Source organism: Budorcas taxicolor, chromosome 18 (assembly GCF_023091745.1).
Source record: "Budorcas taxicolor isolate Tak-1 chromosome 18, Takin1.1, whole genome shotgun sequence".
Classification (NCBI taxonomy): domain Eukaryota; kingdom Metazoa; phylum Chordata; class Mammalia; order Artiodactyla; family Bovidae; genus Budorcas; species Budorcas taxicolor.
The window spans coordinates 52728620-52751561 of NC_068927.1; the positions used below are offsets into that span (position 1 = coordinate 52728620).

At 50.8% G+C, this 22942-nt stretch overlaps 1 protein-coding gene across 1 annotated transcript; it reads right to left on the reverse strand.

The window, feature by feature from the left end:
* Nucleotides 1-2141: 2141 nt before the first annotated feature.
* On the reverse strand, nucleotides 2142-16728 carry LOC128063484 (carcinoembryonic antigen-related cell adhesion molecule 6-like). Its single transcript, XM_052656252.1, has 9 exons — nucleotides 16665-16728; nucleotides 15424-15783; nucleotides 13942-14265; nucleotides 12847-13125; nucleotides 4678-4789; nucleotides 3458-3486; nucleotides 3109-3140; nucleotides 2452-2493; nucleotides 2142-2207 (listed from the first exon to the last, which is right to left on the reverse strand). The coding sequence occupies exons 1-9, from the start codon at nucleotides 16726-16728 to the stop codon at nucleotides 2142-2144; spliced, it is 1308 nt and encodes a 435-aa protein (XP_052512212.1).
* Nucleotides 16729-22942: the final 6214 nt, after the last annotated feature.

A 22942-nucleotide genomic window follows, 5' to 3' on the forward strand; every position in this document is an offset into this window, starting at 1 on the left:
CATAGAATAGAAATGGGCAGGATATCCAGCCGTCCCTTCCCATTGAGCCCTTCTTGCTGCAGCCCGGGGGCTGAGCACAGCAGAGACACTGTCCATGGTGCTGATGGTCACAGGCCACCTGGAGACTTGCGAGTTGTGGTCTTTGAGTCACATCTGCTCTTTTCATTCTGAAAAATTGGGCATTGCTAGTAAAGAAGAGGCTTCCGTGGTGGCTCAGACAGTAAAGAACCTTCCTGCAATGCGGGAGACCTGGGTTTGATGAGCCTACAGGGACGGCAATGTCCATCCACTCCAGTATTCTTGCCTGGAGAATCCCATGGCAGATGTGCCTGGAGGGTTACAGTCCATGGGGTTGCAAAGAGTTGGACAGACTGAGCAACTTTCACTTCACAGGAAAGAAGAGGTGGGGAGAGCTGCAGGGAGTGTGGACTGGCTTCGATCTCCAGGGCTCAGGGACAGTGAGATTGCTGTGGATGTCATGGCAAGACTTGACCCCATATCAGCATGACAAAGTCCACGCTGCCCAGAGTAGATTGCAGTGAGGGAAGATGATGAAACCAGCCTTGAGAGGAGTGGTAGGCAGAGCACAGAACCCTAAGAGATGTCCACAACCTCAAGCCCACAATCCGAGAAATGTGCCCCATGATGAAGGAAACCTACAGAAGAAATTCAGATCACGTGACTGGGAGATGATGGTGGGGTATATGGGAGATATGGTGGGGTGACTTGAGGATTACGGTGGGGAATGTATTGGGCTGAGTCAATACATTCATAATGTTCTAAGGCAGGAGAGGCAGAGCCAGAGGAGATGGGGTGATGGAAGGAGAGCTTGGGGAGCTTCAAGATGCTCCACTGCTGGCTTTGAAGATGGAGGAAGGGGCCACGAACCCAGGAAAGCAGGCAGCCTCTCACAGCTTGGAAAGGCAAAGAAATGAACTGTCTGTAGAAACCAGAAAGAACAGGGTCATATTGAACCTTGATTTGTGCCACTACATTTGTGGTCATGTGTTACAGAACAATAAGGAACACCAAGTGGATAGAGGTCACGGGAAGTTCCTGGGAGGACCTTGCTCAGAGCATGGCTTCTGAGTCCCTTTTACTTCGCTGACTCTGATGGCTCCTCTGTCCCCTGATAGGGAACGATATCCTCAAGGTTTAGACCCTTAGGCAAACAACAGAAACCTATGGAGAGAGAAGGCATTCTGGATCCTAGATCTGGGGACAGACAAAAGTTCCTGTGCCATCGCTGATTCAATGGACGTTAGTTGAAGCAAACTCCGGGGGATAGTGAAGGACAGGGAAGCCTGACGTGCTGTAGTCCATGGGGTCCCAAATACTCAGACACAACTTAGCAACTGAACAACAAAAATTCATTGGAGGCAGCACCAGTTGGGGCCAGCAGGGCCTGGAGAGGAGGGCGAGAGGGCTCAGGACACCAAGAGGCTGCAAAGGGGCCTCACACATAATAGCTGTCTCACCCGCTACTCGTCCTTCCTGACTCAGGTTCTACTGGGTCTCAGATGGTCCCATATTCTGTGCTCCAGAGACCCCATGCCAGGTGAGCAGGCACTGGGAGGTGCCTGGGACCCTAGGACAGTGTGAGGACTGCCGATGCCCACGTGGCTGCGAAGGGTCCGGTGACCCTCCTTTCCTGTTAGCATGCCCCCTCCCTCCATTCTCACAATCTTCCCCATCCTTTCCTCCAGGAAATAGATGGGGAGGTCAGGTAACTAGAGCTGATACTTTCCCTGAAGAACCATGGAGAGATCAGAGCAGAGATTCAGGTGAATTTCTTGCTGGACAGGACCCAAGGGCACTATATTTTGCAGCCAGAAGGAAAGTGCTCTTTATTCAGATCTCTCTGGTGGTCCGCAGTGGGTCATGGGCCCAGTCACTTGCCCTGTTGAAACCTCCCCCAATTGTGGGAATCGCAGCCTGAGTTCTGGTCCACCCAGGGTTCAGGGCAGCCTGTCAGGGTCTCCAGGAATCCAGGAGGACCCTGAGCCTGGGCCCAGGTTCCCGAATAGCCTCAGGTCTCAGAGCTGGTTCTCTGCCTCAGGCTCTTCCTCTTGACCTCACTCAGGTCTTGGGTCTCAGGTAAGCTCTTTCCCACAGTCTTTAAGGAGACGTGTCTGGAGGAACTAAGGACCCACATCTGCTTTGTGGCTGATATGACAGTAAATGTCTGTGTCGGGGCGTAGTAATTCCTGCAAAAGAAACCCGACGCCTCCAAGCTCATGTAACCTTCTCAGATGACTACCCATGGACTTCCCAGCCCCGGGTCACCCAGGGTCTGTTTGGGTCAGAGGTTTTTGGTCCAGACCCACCTCCCCTTCATCCCCTTTCCATCTTTCTACTATTTATTGGACCTTCAAACACAGCCAGGTGTGCAGAGGGCATTTCCTCTGCCCCTTGGGCTTATGGGACCAGAACCTGGATCCCCACACTCACCTGGTAGATGGGAGCTGGTGGCCTGGCATCACGTAGGGAGGCCTGGGCATGGAGGAAGCAGGCATCAGAGGAGAGGGAAGGAGAGTCATTTCTCCCGAGCAGCCATCTCCAACCTGCAGCCCCACCCCAAATCCTGTCTGGCTCTGTTTCCCACCCTGGTTAGCCTGGCTCCCCTGGCTGATGATCCAGTGCCCACTCTCCTCCTGGCTCGACTCCAAGGTTCTCCTGAGGTCAAGTCAGGGGACCAGGGCAGGCTCTGGATAAGGTGGTGGGTGGTCACGTCCCTGAAGTGCATCAGCTCCCAGCTTGGTGGGGCTTGCTATATCCTAACTACTCTTACGAGCTTCCCTGGTGGCTCAGAAGACAAAGAATCTGCCTGCAATGCGGGAGACCCCGGCTCGATCCCAGGGTCATGGAGATCCCTTGGAGAAGGCAATGGTAACCCATTCCAGAATTCTTGCCTGGAGAAATCCATGGACAGAGGAGCCTGGCAGTCTACAGTCCATGGGGTCACAAAGGCTGGACACGACTGAGCGACTTTCAACTACCCTCGAGTGAAAGGGGTCTGCACAGTGCATCAGTGTTGGACAGTCCCCCTGCCCTGAGCCTGTGAAGCGGGGACGCTGGGGAGAAGAGGCAAGGAAGGGATGTACTCACCTGGGAGACAGAGCTGCCAGAGGGACCACGTCCTGGGAGGAGACAGGAGTTATCACCGAGCATGTGAGGAAGCTTAGCCCATTCTCTCAGGAGAGGCTGAGAGTCCACCTTCCGGAGAACTATGGGAGAACGAGCCCCACCAAGGGAGAGACACTCTGGCAATTTCAGGCCCCAGTGAGGGCAAGGGAGCCTCCCAGGATTATAATTCACAGGACAAGCAGTCTAGCCAGTTGTGGTCCCCTGTGCTGAAGCCCCAGAGAAAGGGCCAGAGACCCGGGGGGAGGCAGGCAGGAACAGACAGGGCAGGGCCTGCCCTGGGCGCCCGGTGCTGGGCTGAACAGACACTCACCTGAGGTGGACCCTGGGGGCCAGTTTCCTCTGTTGGGCAGGCAGCCAGGGTTAGGGAAGAAAAAAAAAAAAAAACAGGCATATTTGTGAGGAGTGTAGAGAGAGGTCAAGGCTTTGGTGTCAGAACATGGAACAGGAGGATCCCCACATCCAAGCAGGGGCTGGACTCCTCCTTTCTCCACCAAGGCTTCTTAGAGGGGAGGGCCCAGCAAGGATGCTGAGGAAAGTCCTTAAGAAGCCATATCTGCCCTGAGTCCGGAGGGGCAGGACCATAGGCTAATAGGGTTCAGAAGGAAGTGGCCACCGAAGGGATCAGGGCTCTGCGAAAGGCATCCATCCATCCAGAGCTCTGTCTGTGTGGATGCACCATGCTTATGGAGAGAGCAGGGCCAGTGCTTGGGGAGGAAAGGGAAGCCAGCGACCGTGGGGTCTCACTGAGGGCAGTGTCGTTCCTGTGGCTCCCTGCCCTCACCCAGGAGCTGCTGAAATGTGACAGCGGCCTTGTCCTCTGTCTCCATCACCTGGACCTGAAGTGCAAAGACATTCCCCCACCTGCTGACCCGGCACGATGTTCTGTCTCATGCATCGGGGTGTTGTTAACGCATCTGCCAGCTGGGGGCATTTGATCCCACCTGGCCTGTCCAGACTTCCACTCCCTGGCCAAGCGTGACCTTGGTCAGGATGCCCCTCAGATCCTGGCCCCGTGACTGCCCCTCATAGAGTAGCTGGATTTAAATATACAGGAAGAGATATCTTTTTCTGAGTACTTACTACCTGCCAGCCTACATATAGGGAAATGGGACAATGAGGGGTCTTAATTGTGTTAACTGATAGACGAGGCTTCCCTGGTGGCCCAGAGGTCAAGAATCCGCTTGCCAATGCAGGAGACGCAGGTTCGATCCCTGGGTCAGGAAGATTCCCTGGGGAAGGTAATGGCAACCCACCCCAGTATTCCTGCCTGGAAATTCCATGGACAGAGGAGTCCATGGAGTGGCAAAAGAGATGGACACAACTTCGCGACTATATAACAAAATAAATGAGGACGGTGTTAAGAAAGCTGCCACAGGTCAATACCAGGTGAGGCAGGAACTGAAGGATGAGAGAGAATATCTGTGGGGAAGTGGGGAGGTCCTGGAGATCCAGGCTGGAAACTGGAGGATGGGGTGTCCTAGGACTAGGGTCAACCTGGGGCAGGAGCAGCATCTGGGAATGCCACTGTACCTGTGAAGGAAAATGAAACACCCCAGGACAGCCAGCGGCGTCAGCACAAGCAGGACCCCAATCACGATGCCAGTAATGGCCCCCACACTGAGGGCTCGGCTGTTTTCTTGCCCTGAAAGCAGAAGAGAAAGAGAGAGGGGAAATGAGGTCCGAGTTCACTGGAGGGAACACCAAGAGGAGTCTTCCGGGAGACGGCCTGGTTAGGAGGAAGGAAATGATCTGAGGCCTGTGTGGTGGTCTGTTTTGTTATCAGTGTCCTCCTGACTCTCCCACCGCACGTGGTTGCATTGGTTTCCTCTTTATCAGATTCGAAACCCTGGGTTTGCTCTAACTCCCCATTCTCTCACTGTAGCCAGTTCCATGTCCTGTTCGTTTTCCTCTGTGGAGGGACCCGCAGAAGGATTTTAATCTCATCAACCTCCTGGTGAACAGCCTCTGAACAGCCCTAACATCCAGCTGTTCTTCTCCAGGTTTAAGATGAGGAAACTGAGGCACAAGATCCAGTGTGTTGCCCACAGTCAAACAACTCTCACAAATAATAACCAAACTACGACAAGGTGAGCTAAGTTTTGCATAATTAATTATAGACACATTGTTCTACAGGCTCTGAAAGGAGACCACATCCTCATCATTTGCATTCATTACACACCCACTTCCTGTGAAATCACAAGGGAAGGTGTAGAGGTGTTGAGGGTCACTTAGAGTGCTCAGCTGGGGAGCTGGGGTCTCATCTGCAGACTCTGACGGTGGGGAGACTCTACACTGGTGGGATCCTGCATCCTCTGTCCTGACACTGTTGATTGTGTGGGGCAGCATCCCATTCTCAGTGAGCCATAAACTCTGCTCATCAATTCACTGACCACTGGATGTGTGTCCCCATGTCACCTGATCTGTTTGCACCTGGACTGGAATGCTCATGGGCTTTCTCAGAGGTAGGGACTGACTACCGAACAGCATGACCTTTGCCTGTGGTTCAGATCTCTTGGACGGATGCCTCTGTCCATGGAATTCTCCAGGTAAGAATACTGGAGTGGGTTGCCATTTCCTCCTCCAGGGGATCTTCCCGATCCAGGGATCGAACCTGCATCTCTTAGTCTCAGGGATAGGCACTGGTAGGCAGGTTCTTTGGTTGTTTACCACTAGCTCCACCTGTGAAGCCCCTAGAGAGGGAAGAGGGGACATCAAACTTGAGGACAAGTCCAGTTCCTTGGCTGATCCCATCTGAGAGCTCCGTGGGATGAGCCTTCCTTCTCAGGGTCCAAAACTAGCCTCCTCTCTGTTCTGGTTTTCTACTCCTAATGTGCTTGTGAGAGATTGACTCAGCTAGCTATATAATCAAGGTCCATGTCTAAAGCACTGGAGTCCTCAATGTGAGGGGATGGCTGTCTCCATATTGGGCAGGTCTAAGGAGAACCTGCTTCTCAAGAAAGATGTTTTCTTCCTCGTTGTTGAATTATTTAAACAGGGTTGAAGAAAATTTGGAGCCGAAGTATAAGAAGTGAAAACAATAACTTGGAAGGGTGATTCCTCAGCACATTTGAGCAGGTAGAAGAAAGAATCCATGAACGTGTAGAAAAAAAAAACAAAAGAAATTATTCAGACTGGGGATTAGAAAGGGAAAAAAAATGAGGACTAGTGACTCCAGGCAAGGTATTATGCAGAACTCCATCAAGTGGACAAACATATGCAGAATGGTTGTTTCTGAAGTGGAAGAGAGAGAGGAAAGCAGTTAAAAAAAAATGTTTAAAATTAAAGGCTTAAAACTTTCCAAGCTAGATGAGAGATTACATATCAAGGGTGGTTTAGGACTCCTCAAAAGGATCTTTCAAGATACAGATGTTGTGACACAATTTAGTCAAACTGCTGAAATACTGAGGGAAAGAGGAAGTGATTAAAGCTGCAAGAGAGAAGCGGCTTATCATGTACAATGGATCTTCAACAAGGTGAAAGCAAATTTCACATCAGAGACCAGGGGGCCAGAAGATATTGGGATGACTGAATTAAGTCCTACATGGAAGATTTCAACCAGGAAAGCAATGTACAGAAAAAGTCTTCTTCAATGAAGCTCAAATTAAGACTTCCGTGGATAAACAATAGTCAAAGGAGTTCATTCCTTGGAGACGTGCCTCATATGAAACGTAAAGAGGATCCTTTAAGATGACTGTTCAAACACTGGACAGTAACTCAAAGCCACAGGAATGTATAAAGAACAGTGGTCAGGAGAAGAACAAGGTGGGGGACGTGGAGTACGTCTCTCCATAGATGCATCAGGAACACACCTTCAGAGACAGAAGTGCATGCAGAACACCAGCTGAGAGTGAAGAGGAGGACCTGACCAGCGGAAAAGAATATACAGATCCACGCAGAACACGGACGCGGACAGCGAAACAGCTGATCGGTGGCAGCTCTAGCCAAAAGACACACTGGCTGAATGGATACAAACACAAGACCAATATATACGCAGTCCACCAGAAACCCACTTCAGACCTGAAGACACAGGTAGACTGAAAGCGAGAGGATGGAAAAATACATTCCAGTGAGAGCTTTACTTCCTTTCCCATCTGTATTCCTTTTATTTCTTTCTTTTCTCTGATTGCTGTAGCTAGGACTTCCAGATCGATGCTGAATAATAGTGGTGGAAGTGGACACCCTTGTCTTGGTTCTGATCTTAGGGGGAATGCTTTCAGTTTTTCACCATTGACAATAATGTTTGCTGTAGGCTTCTCATATATGGCCTTTACTATGTTGAGGTAGGTTCCTTCTATGCCCATTTTCTGAAGAGTTGTCATCATATATGGGTGCTGAATTTTGTCAAAGGTTTCTTCTGCATCTATTGAGATGATCACGTGATTTTTATCTTTCAATTAGTTAATATGATATATCACATTGATTGATTTGCGTATATTGAAGAATCCTTGCATCACTGGAATAAACCCAACTTGATCATGGTTTACGAACTTCTTGATGTGTTGCTGAACTCTGTTTGCTAAAATTTTGTTGAGGATTTCTGCGTCTCTGCCCATCAGTGATATTGGCCCATAGTGTTCTTTTTTAGTGTTGTCTTTGTCTGGTTTTGATATCAGAGTTATGGTGGCCTCATAGAATGAGTTTGGTATCTTCCTTCCTCTGCAATTTTTTTGAAAGAGTTTTAGAAGGATAGGCATTAGCTCTTCTCTAAATGTTTGACAGAATTCTCCTGTGAAGCCATTTGCTCCTACTTTTCTTTTTTGGGAGATTTTTGATCACAGCTTCAATTTCAGTGCTTGTAACGAGGTTGTTTGTGATTTCTATTTTCCAGGCTATCCATTTTATTGCCATATAGTTTTCATAATAGTCTCTTATAATCCAAAAGCAGTTCTCAGAGGGAAGTTCATAGGAATACAATCCTACCTCAAGAAACAAGAAAAAGATTGAATAGACTACCTGACTTTACACCTAAAACAACTGGAAAAAGAAGAACAAAAAACCCCAAAAATTAGTAGAAGGAAATAAATCATCAAGATCTGAGCAGAAATAAATGAAAAAGAAATGAAAGAAACAATAGTAAAGAGGAATAAAACTAAAAGGTCATTCTTTGAGAAAATAAACAAAATTGACAAATCTTTAGCCAGACTCATCAAGAAAAAAAGAGAGAAGAATCAAATCAACAAAATTAGAAATGAAAAAGGAGAGGTTAAAACAGACAATACAGGTGGGAAAAGAAGAAGTAAAGCTCTCACTGTTTGCAGATGACAGGATAATGTACATAGCAAACCCTAAAGACACTAGCAGAAAATTACTAGAGTTAATCAGTGAATTTAGCAAAGTTGCAAATAAAAAATCAATACACAGAAACCACTTGCATTTCTATAAACTAACATTGAAAAATCAGAAAGAGAAATTAGGGAATCAATCCCATTCATCATCACAACAAAAAGTATTAAATATGTAGGAATAAACTTACCTCAGGAGACAAAAGAACTGTACCCAGAAAAGTATAAGACACTAATGAAAGAAATCAAAGACGACAGAAACAGATGGAGAGATACTCCATGATCCTGGGTAGGAAGAATCAATACTGTGAAAATGATGATACTACCAAATGCAATCTACAGATTCCATGTGATCCCTATCAAACTACCAATGACATTTTCCACAGAACTAGAACAAAAAAATTTCACAATTCATATGGAAACAAAAAAGACCCCAAATAGCCAAAGCAGTCTTGAGAAAGAAGAATGGAGCAGGAGGAATCAACCTTCCTGACTTCAGATTATACTACAAAGCTACAGTCATCAAGACAGCATGGTACTGGCACACAAAAAAATGTAATTTTGTTTTTGTTTGTGCCAGTACCATACATAGAAAGAAACATAGGCCAATGAAACAAGACAGAAAGCCCCCAAATAAACCCAGGCAGCCATGGTATCCTTTTTTTTGACAAAGAAGGCAAGAATATAGAATGGGGCAAAGATAGCCTCTTCAATAAATGGTGCTGGGAAAACTGGACAGCTACAGGTAAAAGAATGAGCTTAGAACAATTCCCAACACCACACATAAAGACATACTCAAAATGGATAAAGACCTTAATATAAAACCAGAAACTATAAAACTCTTAGAGGAAATCATAGGCATACTCAATGACATAAACCAAAGCAAGATCCTCTATGACCCACCTCCTAGAGTCATGGAAATAAAAACAAAAGCAAACAAGTGGGACCTGATTAAACTTAAAAGCTTTTGCACAGCAAAGGAAACCATAAGCAAGGTGAGAATACAACTCTCAGAATGGGAGAAAATAATAGCAAATTAAATAACTGACAGAGGGTTAAGTTCCAAAATATGCAAGCAGCTCATACAACTCAACACCACGAAAAAGCCAATCCAATCAAAAAGTGGGAAAAAGACCTAAACAGACACTTCTCCAAGAAGACATCAGTCAGTCAGTCCAGTCGCTTGGTCGTGTCTGACTCTCTGAGACCCCATGAATTGCAGCACGCCAGGCCTCCCTGTCCATCACCATCTCCCGGAGTTCACTCAGAGTCCGTGATGCCATCCAGCCATCTCATCCTTGGTCGTCCCCTTCTCCTCCTGCCCCCAATCCCTCCCAGCATCAGAGTCTTTTCCAATGAGTCAACTCTTCGCATGAGGTGGCCAAAGTACTGGAGTTTCAGCTTTAGCATCATTCCTTCCAAAGAAATCCCAGGGCTGATCTCCTTCAGAATGGACTGGTTGGATCTCCTTGCAGTCCAAGGGACTCTCAAGAGTCTTCTCCAACACCACAGTTCAAAAGCATCAATTCTTCGGCACTCAGCCTGCTTCACAGTCCAACTCTCACATCCATACATGACCACTGGAAAAACCATAGCCTTGACTTGACGGACCTTAGTCGGCAGAGTAATGTCCCTGCTTTTGAATATGCTATCTAGGTTGCATAGAGATGGCTAACAAACACATGAAAAGAAGCTCAACATGGCTCATTCTTAGAGAAATCCAAATCAAAACTACAATGAGATATCACTTCACACCAGTCAGAATGGCCATCATCAAAAAGTCGACAAACAATAACTCTTGGAGAGAGTGTGGAGAAAAGGAAATGCTCTTGTACTGTTGGTGGGAATGTACATTGATACAGCCACTATGGAAGATAGAATGGAGACTCCTTAAAAAACTAGGAATAAAACCAACATATGACCCAGCAATCCCACTGCTGGGCACATACCCCGAGGAAACCAAAATTGAAAAAGACACCTGTAACCCATTGTTCATTGCAGCACTATTTACAAGAGCTGGAACATGGAAGCGACCTAGATGTCCATCGACTGATGAATGGATAAAGAAATTGTGGTGCACAGACACAATGGAATATACTCAGCCACAAATAGGAATGCCTTTGCGTCAGTACTAATGAGGTGGATGAACCTAGAACCTATTATACGGAGTGAAGTAAGCCAGAAAAAGAAAGATAAATACCGCATTCTAACGCATATATACGGAATCTAGAAACATGGTCCTGAAGAATTTACTTACAGGGCAGCAATGGAGAAACAGACACAAATACGACTTATGGACACGGGGAGAGGGAAGAGAGAGTGAGATGCATGGAAAGAGTAACATGGAAACTTACATTACCGTATGCAAAACAGATAGCAAATGAGAATTTGCTATATGGCTCAGGAAACTCAAACAGCGGCTGTGTATCAACCTAGAGGGGATGGGGAGAGAGGTTCCAAAGGGAGGGGTAAATTTACACCTATGGCTGATTGATGTAGAGGTTTGACAGAGAACAACAAAATTCTGTAAAGCAATTATCCTTCAATAAAAAAATTAATTAAAGAAAAAAGAACAGTGCTAAGAGTGATCCAAGGTAGCTATCTCATTTAAGCCAATATTTTTGTCTTTCTTGCAATCGCTTGCTTTTCTTTCTCATTTGAAAGGTATTTCATGGAACAATATTTATAAATCTATATAATGGACACACACTGTATAAGGATGACTGAAATGTATGACAATACGTGTATGAAATCGGGGGGATGGAGATGTATAGGAGCACCTCGTCTGTTTTATACATGATAGAATCTAGTTGATATTTCAACCAGATAGATACATGTTTAAGATATTAATTGTCATCTTCAAGTTAGCCCCTAAGAAAAGAACTGAAATATAGGTGGAAAGGGAAAGACAGAATAAAAACAACACCTAAGAAAGGAAATCACTTAACTACCAAAGAGGAAGAAATAGAGGAATTCATAGGACAAATACCAAGTAGCGAGATGGCAGAAGCTCTTTCCTATCAGGAAGTATATGACTCATAGCCTCAACCTTGAAATTAAAGGCAGAGAATCACAGAATGGATTAAAATTATGACCCATCTCTATACTCTCTTCAAGGGACTCACTTTAGATACAAAGACATAGAAGGTTGAAGTAAGGTTGGAAAAAGATATTCTATGCAAATAGTAATAAAAAGAGAATTGTGGTGGCTGTATGAGTGTCTGATACAATAATCTCTAAATAAAAAAAGCCTATAAGAGACAAAGTAAGACCTTACATATCGAGAAAAGTTTCATTCACCAAGGAAATTGAACAATTATAAGCATCATGCACCTAACAACATAGCACCAGATCTGTGAATCAAAATGGACAGTCGAGGGGAGAAACAGCTCGGTCACAACAGCGACACGACAACACCCCGCTTTCAGTGACGGATGCGGCAGTCAGAGGGAATTTCAGTGAGAAACTAGAGGCCGTGAGAGCACTGCAAACCAGAGACCTAATCAACAGACAACACACAGTCGTAGGCGTTTATGTTGCACAAATTACAGTCCTCAAGGCCCCCATCTCTCACCACACACGACCACCGCCCATCCTGGGGAGAAATGGCGTCACTTCCACTGTAGAGACGACAGCGCAACTAAGAAAGACGGGGAGGGACGTGGAGTCGAGTGTGCTGGCAAGCCCGCAGTCAGAGCAGTGCCAGCTAGCACACTGACACCTCCTGCTTGAATGCGTCTGCTGTGGTCCCACCTTGCTGGGGTGCGTATTCACACAGCTCTATAGAGTGCATACCACACCCCACGGTGCACTTAAGGAAGAGGAGGGTTAGCCTTTGTGACTCACCGGGGCTTCCCAGCAGGCACTAGTGGTAACGATCCAACCTGCCAATCAGGAGACATAGGACACAGGGACCCAGTCCCGGGTGGGGAAGGTCCCCTGGAGGAGGTCACGGCAACCTCTGCAGTGGAAGGTGGAGTCTTCACTGCTGGGCTGCCCAGGAAGTCCCAGCGACTGATTTTAGCGCTGCTTCCAGCGGTCTTGGCAACGAGGCTTCACAGCAGAGGGCCAGGAGAAATCAGGGGGTGAGGAGGGGAGAGACAGCACACGTTCCAATTGCTTGAAGTGAAGGAAATGAGATGATAGGCTAATTGTTGGTGGAATTAATAAAGGAAGGTTTACCAGGTTAAAATGGGCTTCCCTGGTGGCCTATACGGGAAGAGCGCCTGCAGTGCAGTAGACTCAGGTTCCATCCTTGGGTCAGGATGATCCCCTGGAGTAGCGAATGGCACCCACTCCAGGGCTCTTGCCTGGGAAATCCCATGGACAGAGTAGCCTAGGGAGCTCAAGTCTGTGGTGTCACAAAGAGTCAGACACCACTGAACGACTAAGACAGGAGGCGATGATGGCCACTCACAGGTCACACGCAGCCTGAGGGGCTCGCTTCTGCTGGAGCTGCCCCTGTTGGAGGCCTCACACTGATAATCCCCGGCGTCCTCTCTGCTGATGGGGTCTATGGTGAGGGTGCTGTTGTCTGAGGACAGTGTCATCCTCTCTGCGAGGAGGAGACTCTGGCCTTTGAAGAACCAGCGTATGGAGACCCCAGTCTCATCTGCGAGGCAGGTCAGGACCACGGGGCCCTCGTGTTCTGTGACTGTGGTGTTGCTGGCTTGGAGGGAGGGCTGTGCCACCGGGGCTGTGGAGAGAGAGAGGGGTGACTGCTGAGAGTGGGTTGGAGGCCTGGGCCTTGCTCCCTCCGCAGTCTCGGGGCCCAGTGACCTCTGTAAAGGTCACTGGGAGGAAGGCCCTGGGTCTTTGTTCAGGTGACAACGGGAAAGAGACGATCGCACATCTCCTCTGACCCCCAGATCACGCCAGGGGAACCCTTGCCTGGTCGCTGGGACAACACTCTAGTACTGGACAGCTCTGTGCTATCAGCCCTGAAAACCTTGGTTTTTTGACTGTGGTGCTATCCAGGCCAGTCAGGGAATGTAGGACCTGAGAGTACATGTTGTGATTGGGGATAGAGAGCCTGGGCGCATTGCCGGGGCCTCACACTGACAAGCCGGGAGCGCTGTGTGGCTGGGTGAGAGGCTGTGTATCAGGAGAGCTTGAAGTTCCCCTCAATGGTCAGAGGAGTGTAGGAGGAAGTGGTGGGGTTCCGGACCATTTGGAGCAAAGAGCAGAAAGCCACACATGGTGCAATCAGAGGGAAGGGAAGTTCTTTGTCTGTACTGGGGCCCCTGGGTCCTTTATGCTCATTCACTGTGAGTCTGACATTACTTTGTTTCTCCCATCATATTCCGGTGATCCTCAGCCACCAACACAGAGCAGCCCATCCCCTCCCTGGCTTCATTCAAGGTGGACCTGCCTGGACTTGCTTGGGACCGGAAGTCATGGCCAGTCTGGGTGTCCAGGGGTGATGGCCCATGTACTCGGACCTGAGAGGGATGGGTATGGCCCGGCCTCAGGCACTGTAGATTCAGCAAGTCAGCTTGGACCACACAAAAACAGAGGGCATCCAGGGTGAGTGGGTCACTGAGGCTGACGCTCGCTGGGTTCCGGGCTTCACACACATAGGGTCCTGTTTCAGTCCTTGTCACGGTGACTACTGTGAGAGTCCTCTTGTCCTTGGACAGTTCCAGCCTGGTGCCCTTGGGGAGGCTCTGACTGTTGATCCACCACATGTAGGAGGTGTTCTGGGTCTCAGATCCACATGTTAACACCACAGTGTCCTCGTGCTCCCTGGGGTTGGAGTTGTTGCTGGTGATGACGGGTGTGGGTAGCACCACAGTGGAAATAACAGAGAGTACACACCCCTGAGTTTCCCTGGTGGCTCAGACAGTAAAGAATCTGCCTGCCAGTGCAGGAGACCTCGGTTCAATCCCTGGGTCAGGAAGATCCCCTGGAGATAGGAACTGCTACCCAGTCAGCATTCTTGCCTGGAGAATTCCATGGACAGAGGAGCCTGGTGGGCTACATACAGTCCATGGGGTAGGAAAGAGTAGGACACGACTGAACGACTAACACTCTCACTTTCTTTATACCTTTAGCTCCTCTAACAGCATCTTTCAACAAAACTGGCATCCTTCGCCTCTCAGCCAGACAGAGTCTTTGAAGAATAAGATATGCTTGTGTATGGCAAGATGAATGCATGGGGATCTGAGCTCAGAGAGTGTGAGGCCACCTGCTCTATGTCTGGGAGAAGCACAGTCTTCCTCGGGGGTCAATTGTGCAGCAGTGTTTAGTGGTGGACAGACCCGGGTCGGATTCAGAGACCACCTGGCGTCTCTCCTGGTTTTCATCAACCAGCCTCGGGAGAGAGCTCCCTGGGTGGCACCCTGGGGTCGAGGAGCTGCCAGGAGAGTCTTCCTTCCTCTGTTCCTCTCTGGGGGTGCTGAGATTTCTCTGGCGTCTCCAAGTCCCCCTGGGCATTTGGTTGATTCCTGGGGACCTTGTACCTGTGTGCTCCCCATGCCGAGTCTCAGGAGTAGGACCAGGCTGTGCCCCTGCACGGATGTGGCTCTCGGGGCTGAGCCCTGGCTGGTGACCAGGTTGGAGCCTCGGGATTTGGCACAGGCTTCCCAGTGTCACTGGAGGCAGAAGCCCTGGGACAGGGTCTGGGAAGGGCTTCCTGGGGCTGAGCTTCTCTGTGAGGATCCCTGGGGCCCTCAGGCCAGGGTCTTCCCTGAGTCCTGCAGGGTCTTCCTCAGGGTCCTGGTCATGGGGAGGGGCCAAGGGGCTGGACTGAGAGTGCTGTCCCTCTGCTGAGTCCCTCCATCAGCCCGTCCTTCTCTCGACACAGTGTCTGCAGGGCCTGGCTTCCTGGGAGCATTTCTGACCCTTTGGAGTTTGTCTCCACAGCATGTGTCCTGCACTGAATGTTCAAACCTCAACAAGGGAAATAATGCAGAGGGGGATGGGGGCAACTTCCGGGGCTGCCAGAATAGATTTCACCCCCCCAACACCCCGAGGTCAGACAGGTAGCACTCACGGTGCACGTGGAGGTGTCCAGCCTGTCTTTCTGTCAGTAAATCCTCCTTTGTAACGAGCAGGGTGTAGGATCCTGTGTCTCTCTGGGTGACGTTCTGGATCAGCAGGGTTCCGTTGGGGTAAAGTGTCTCCCGTCCGCTGTACACAGGCCCATTGGTAGTTGCATTATTATCTACCCTATATGATGCAATTAGCTGGGCGTTGTCTACCCTTTCTCCTCTGTACCAGGCATAGCCTAGAGGATTCTTTTCCACGTTGCGGGCAAGTAGAAGAACATCTGACCCTTCTGCAGCAAGAGGGGGTACCGTTTCAACAGTGAGCTGGGCAGTGGTGGGCGGGGTCCAGAAAGTTAAGAGTGAGACTAGGAGGGAAGAGAGAGAAATCAGTTACTATTGTGACCTGCGTGGGGGATGGGAAAATGGTGCTCTGGGTCCTGAGCTGGTCTCTTCATCCCTCAGCCTTAGTATGGGTGTGTGTGCATGTATGTGTGTGTGGTTCAAGGTCAGCAGCATGACCCCCGTCACTTCAGCCCCTCTGGGCTTGTTTTTTCCTCTGCTTCCCCAGCTGTCCCTGGCTCACCCCCTCGAGGCCCTCACAGGCCTGCTCACACTCAGGGCCTCTTGGGAGATGCCCCCCACAACGACCAGCTGCTGTAAAGACCCTCCGTGCTCACTGCTGACCCTTCCCCGCTCGGGTTCCTGCGTGACGCCTGGAGCACCCGCCAGCACACTCTCCATCTCTCTGCTTGTGTGTCTTCCTCCCCACAGAGCGCGGGCTCCGTGAGGGCAGGGGCTTGTCTGATCCTGCTTGAAACCCAGGGCCTGGACCAGGCTCCAGACATTAGTACCTGGGGATGAAGGAAGGAGAGTTCCCAGGAATTCCACAGCCTGGTTTTATTTGTCAGTTTCTAAGGGTGCCGGGTAAGGACAGTGTTTACTGTGCTGGTTATGTCTTTTTCTGGAGTGACACAATAAATTGTTATTATTGTCATCAGTTATCAACCATCAGCTCAGTGAAGAATAAGTCGTAAAACCTACAGCAGTTGAGTCCTCCCGCCCCTCGCCAGCTCTAGCTCATGCAGAGTCTCCTGTGTCTGAGCCCCTCCCTCCCCGGTCCGCTCCCCTCTGCCCTCAGGTCTGAACAGAAGCCCCCGTCCCCTCTCAGAGCCCCGTCTCCCCCAGGGACCAGCCAGTCTCTCGTTCTCCAGTCTCCGCCTCCTCCCTGAAAACTGTCCCCTCTCACCTGCCAGCAGGAGCCTGCTCCAGGGGACATGCCGCCTGCTTGCAGGGCCTGACGGGGGCTCCATGGTGCCTGCTGTCTGCTGTGTCCCTCTCTCTGTGAGGAGAACTTCTGGTCCAGAAACGCTCACAAGCCCTGCAGTCCTTGTGAGAGCTCTGCTGTCCTTCCCTCTGTGTGCTGAGTCTGCCCCGGGGCAGGAGCACTTCGCTGGGTCACGTGGCCCGGGGGCGGGGTCTCTGCCCAGGCCCCGCCCCCTGCCTCCCCTCTCCTCCTTTCCTCCCTAGTGGCCCCCCTCCCCCTTCCCCCTCTGTTTGTATTTCTATTCCCTGAACTCTGCTGAGTCCTCTGCCTTCTAGAGCAGTGATTCTCCACCTACACACACTCACACACACACACACACACACACACCACTACACACACCTACACACAACACCCCCTGACACACCCCTACTCACACATACCTACATCTCAGCCACACACAGACACCTAGATATACACACATCTATACACACACACACATGCGCACACACACCCTTGTCTGGAAAAGCACAACCTTTGGGTGTCCGGGTCTGGGGTCCACACTGCTCTGATCAGATGCACCCTCAGCCTCCCCGACAGCCCTCCCTCATCCCCTCTGACTTTTCCCTCCAGAGGAGGAGCCTGGAGGCGGGGGGTGCATCAGGAACTCTTGTCACAGGGATGTCATCTTCCCAGTTCGTGGGAACTCCTATGGAGCTTCATGAAGACTGGGAACCCCCTGGTGACACCTTAGAAATGCTGTTTTAGCAGCCGCCAGGTGACACGCTTTCCCAGCCTGGCTGAGACCCCAGAAGAGCGGTTAAGCCACCCCACCCACCCCAGTGTTGGCCTCTGCTGTATTTGGTCTGGGGTCTCTCAGCACAATCACAGATCCAGGGGTTTCCAAATTTTGGTGGTAATTGTTCCTGTGACACAGAAACCCAGCTGGATGCCCAGGGTCTTCCTGTTGTTCTCAAATGTGAGAAGATTGCGTTTACTCCCTGCAGGAAGGACACACTGACTCTGGAGGAGAGAAAGCGGTCACATGAGTGATGATGGTAGGGGACCTGACCTCCACTTTCAAGTGTCACCAGCCTGGGGTCTGTTTTCAGGGACAGAGACCCAGAACTGAGTGTCAGGAGGAGCTGCAGTTCTCAGGTGAGTAGGAAAAGGCTTCCTGTGTGTCCTGGGAAGAGAGGGACCTGGTGCTGAGGGGTGGGCTGACTCTGGGCTCCCTGGTCCTCGGGTCAAGTTCCAGGAGACTCTCCCTCTCCGTGTCTGTTGCTTGAGCCTTGGTTCAGAAACTGTCCAGGTCCTCTTTACCATTATACAGGCTCCTCTGTCACCCTGGCTGACTTTTCTGTGGTCACTGTGATCTTCCCCAGGGGCGGTTCCAGGCAGGGATGGGAGCTGGCATGGGTGCCCATAGGCCCCTAGAAGGCTGGGTAGGATAGTGTGGGCATATAGGAGGGGCCCTGAGAGTCTGTTAGAGGAGGGGTCCCCTGGGGTCTAACGCCTGATGATCTGAGGTGGAGCTGATGGAATAATAACAGACATAAGTGCACAATAATTGTAACGCACTTGAATTATCCCCAAACCATCTCCACCACTTCGCATTTGTCTTCCATGAAACCGCTCCTGGTGCCCTTAAGGTTGGAGACCGCTGTTTAGAGGGAGGGATGGAAATGAGGCTCCTTCCCCACCTCCTTAGGCAAAACAAAGTTCACCTGTTAATTTGCTGTGTGTTGTCTGGGTGGCCCAATGGTGCCCCCTGGAGGTCATGAGCAGAGCTGGGGACAATGTAAGGGGCTACACAGGGGTGCCAAGGCCAAAGGATGTGAGATGGCTCTGTGCCCTGGGCAGAGGCGGGCGCTGACCTCCAGATTGAGGGGCTATTATCCGGGGTCCAGGTCACTGTGAGTCCCCAGGCTTCCTGACTCCATCCCAGCGCTGGTTGAACCCAGGGAGTGGATGGGCATTACCCTGTGTTAGGAGAACCGTCCATCCAGGTGGGCATGTGCTCAGGAGGAGCTCTCAGTCACTGAGACTTCAAAGGAAGGGCTGCGGGGGAGTCTCTGGGGCTCTGGGGAGAGGGTGGCAGCCTGTGGGCTAGACCCCAGAAGGCCCTGTTCTTGCCCCTCTCACAGCACTGCAGCTGCCCTCAAGTCATCTGTGTCCCCATCAGTGGTCTGTTCTTGGCCTCCCCATGGTGCCAAGACCTGGGGCAGCTCCACCTGGAGACTCCGTCACACAGGCTCCTCTGTCGGGAGGAGAGACCCCCATGGGACCCCAGCCCCTCTGAGATGGAGCAACTGCAGAAGCTGGGCTCCCCTCTTCCACCCTGCTCCAGAAGTTCCCCAACTGTCCCCAGATGCCTGGGGAGGCTGAGATGTTTCCAGGGACCAGACCCAGGTGTCCCCACAGATCAGGGGCCTTGGGATAAGAAGCTGCACCCAGATTCCCGTGAGTTCATGCTGGGGCTCCCCCGTCCCCAGGGGACTCCCTTGGGATGGAGGATTGGGAGTCTGAGCCAGGTCAGGTCTCCGTGAGAAGGGGAAGGACTCAGACTGCTGGCTTTGACCCTCCAGGGAGACTACAAGACTTTCCCAAGTAGAGACGGGAGTGGGTGTGACTATCTGGGAATGAGCAGAGCTCTGACTCATCACAGTTAAGAGGCCCCTGTCCTCCCTGCTGACTCCAGGAGGAATAACGTCCCGCCCTGGAGCAGCCGTGGGCACTTACAGGTCTCCTCCCGCTCTGATGCCAGGGTCCCTGTGTCCACAAGGAATATTCTCTTACCCCTCGGTGTCACACTGGGTGTGGGGTGGGGGGGGTCTGCATCTGTTATGTACATTCCCTTATCTATTTAAAGAGTATTTATTGAGCATGTGTGACATGTCAGGCCTGGGTTGCATTCTGGACTCCAGAGAATAGGATAGACTTTGGTCCTGGGCGAACACACTTGACTTGTGATGGGGAGGCAGACACTCAGAGAAAGTCCTGGAATTAATGAGCTAATTATAATGGAGGGAAGGACCATGAAGGGGAAGGTCTTGTGCATCCAGAGTCTGTAATGGGGTCTCAGCTGGACTGGGGTCATGGAAGGCATCCCTGGGAAGCAGATGGCTAATAGATTTGGACAGTCAGACGGACTTTAAGGTAGGTTTGGGCAGATAGGGAAGGGGAGGGAGGGGGCCCCTGGCAACACAATGGTTGGCACTTGCCTACACGAGCAAGAACAGGAAGGAGGTTATCCTGGCTGAAGCTTTGAACTTGAGACTGAACTTGGAGGCTCGATGGATGAGCAGAGGTGTTACATGCATGTCTGCCCCCAGTGTAGATATGAGGTCTGGGTTGGCACATGGGTGATGCAGCCCACTTAGTGTCTGCTTTAACTGGTAGAGGATCAGAATGGATCTGGGCGAAGTGGTTAGCATTGTGAGGTGGTCAGTTATGCCCACTGACCCCAGGGAGAGAGGGGAGGGATGAAGGCGCCCCTACACACCTACGGCTCAGCTGTGTGCAGCTGCAGGTGTCTCCTGGTGACTCTTGAGAACCATGCCTCTGGGACAGGTGTCACAGCCACACTGGGTGTCAGTCTTCTGAGGCTGAATGAAGGGGGTCCTGGTGCCCAGGGACCCAGAGCCAAGGCCCTGGTGAAGGGAGGTGTTGGATGGGGCTGAGTGGGTTCACACAGTCAGAGTGTGAAAGACACATGGGGGGACAGATCCTCGTCTCCTCTTGACTGGAGCTCTATCTGCGTCTGGGAGAGAAAATGGGGCTGAGCCAGGGCAGAGAGAGGGCGAGCACAGAGAGGCACAGAGGACCTAGGTGACCGCTCAGTTGTGGGATGTGAGAGGAAATCTGTCCCCATGAAAGACAGGGGAGGCCCCTGGTACCCAGGTGACCATTATACTGGGTACTTGAGTGTTTTGAATGACCATTAAGGATGCTGGATGGATTAGACCTGAGCACCTGGGAAGTATAAGGCTGGGTTTGAGTTGTCAGAGTTACCCCTGTCAATGGGACCTTAGTGGGGAAGAGGAAGTTGGGAGTGACTGTGGGAGCCCTAGTTCCTTCTCTTCCATGGGGTTCACAGGCAGATGGAGGCACCCTCAGGTGATGGCTTCTACCCTGGAGACTGGTCTTCAGGCCCCACTTGTCCTTCAGCAGGATCTTTGCTCTGTTGGAAGCATGGAGAGATGGCAAAGGCTCTGACACCAGGCTTGGGGCTCAGACAGGAGGAGCTGCGAGGGTAGCCCAGGTGTTCTGCTCAGTCTTGCTCCGTGGGGAAGGGGCCGCATCTGGGTTTTGAGGAACAACAGGATGTGCTCAGAGAAGGCAATGGCACCCCACTCCAGTACTCTTGCCTGGAAAATCCCATGGACGGAGGAGCCTGGTAGGCTGCAGTCCAGGGATCGCCAAGAGTTGAATATGACTGAGTGACTTCACTTTCATTTTTCACTTTCATGCACTGGAGAAGGAAATGGCAACCCACTCCAGTGTTTTTGCCTGGAGAATCCCAGGGACGGGGGAGCCTGGTGGGCTGCCGTCTATGGGGTAGCACAGAGTTGGACACAACTGAAGCAACTTAGCAGCAGCAGCAGCAGCAGCAGGATGTGCTCAGGACCCCTCCAGGCTAGGTAACCGCTGTCTCCTAGGTCAGGCATTGGAGGTCAGGACTTAATCATGAAACGTTCCCTCTAAGTTGAAGACAAGACAGTTATCTGACTCTCAGAGGCAGGGAGATACTCTGCGAGGATGGTTAGTTCCCAGCATCCTTGATGACACTCTCCATGTGTAGGAATCATTCACCTGGAAGTTGTCATGGGTGTAGCTATAACAAATACAGAGAGAGAAGAAAGTGCTCATGATTGATAAACTAGAGCAAACTGGGTTATCCCTGAACACATTCTACTGTGTTCACTGTTCTCATAGAATAGAAATGGGCAGGATATCCAGGTGCCCCTTCTTGCTGAACCCTGGGGCTGAGCACAGCAGAGATACTGTCCATGGTGCTGATGAGCACAGGCCACCTACTGACTTAGGAGTTGTGGTCTTTGAGTCACATCTGCTTTCTTTTCATTCTGAAAAATCGAGCATTGCTAGAAAAGAAGAGGCTTCCCCGGTGGCTCAGACAGTAAAGAATCTGCTTGCAAAGCAGAAGACGCGGGTTTGATGGACCTCTGAAGAAGGGAATGGTTACCCACTGCAGTATTCTTGCCTGGAAAATCCCACGGACAGACGTGCCTGGTGCGTTACAGTCCATGGGGTCGCAAAGAGTTGGACATGACTGAACAACTTTCACTTCACAGAAAAGAACAGGTGGAGAGAGCTGCAGGGAGTGTGGACTGGCCTCTGTCTCCAGGGCTCAGGGCCAGTGATGGTGCTGTGGACGTCATGGCTGGACTTGACCCCACATCAGGATGACAAAGTCCAAGATGCCCAGAGCAGACTGCAGTGAGGGAAGATGATGACCCCGGCCTTGAGAGGAGTGGTAGCAGAGCAAAGACTCCTGAGGGGGGTGCACAGCCTCATGCTAAAAGCCCAAGAATATGCCCCGTGACTAAGGAAAACTACAGATGAAATTCTGATTGTGTGACTGGGAGATTATTTGGGGGTATATGGGAGATACGGTGGGGGTGACTGGGAGATTATGGTGGGGAATGTATTTGGCTGAGCCCAATACAATCACAATGTTCCTTACAAATGAAAGAGGAAGGCAGGAGAGGCAGAGCCAGAGGAGATGGGAGGATGGAAGCAGAGCTTGGGGAGCTTCAAGCTGCTCCACTGCTGGCTTTGAAGATGGAAGGGGCCACGAACCCAGGAAAGCAGGCAGCCTCTCACAGCGTGGAAAGGCAAAGAAATGAACTGTCTGTAGAATCCAGAAAGAACAGGGTCATATTTGACACTTTGATTTGGGTAGATTTGTGCCACTGAATTTATGTTGATTTGTTACAGCACAATTAGGAACTACAAGAGGTGTCACCTTGTCTCATCCGAGGCTGTGGGCAGGGGGATAAGGAGTAATGTGGACCTCAGTCATGACCGGAAGCTTTGCAGGCGGTCTCTCCTGCCTCGCATCTCATCTCAGCACACACGACACTGGCCACTGGCTGAGCACGCCTGTCTTCCGTGGGCTCTGTGCCCTGCGCACACGCCTGCTACATGTGTGTGAGTGTGGCACCCATCCCAGCGGACCTTTGTGAGAACAGCACCTACCGCAGGGGCCTCAGGGAGAGACTGAGACTGCTATCCCAGGT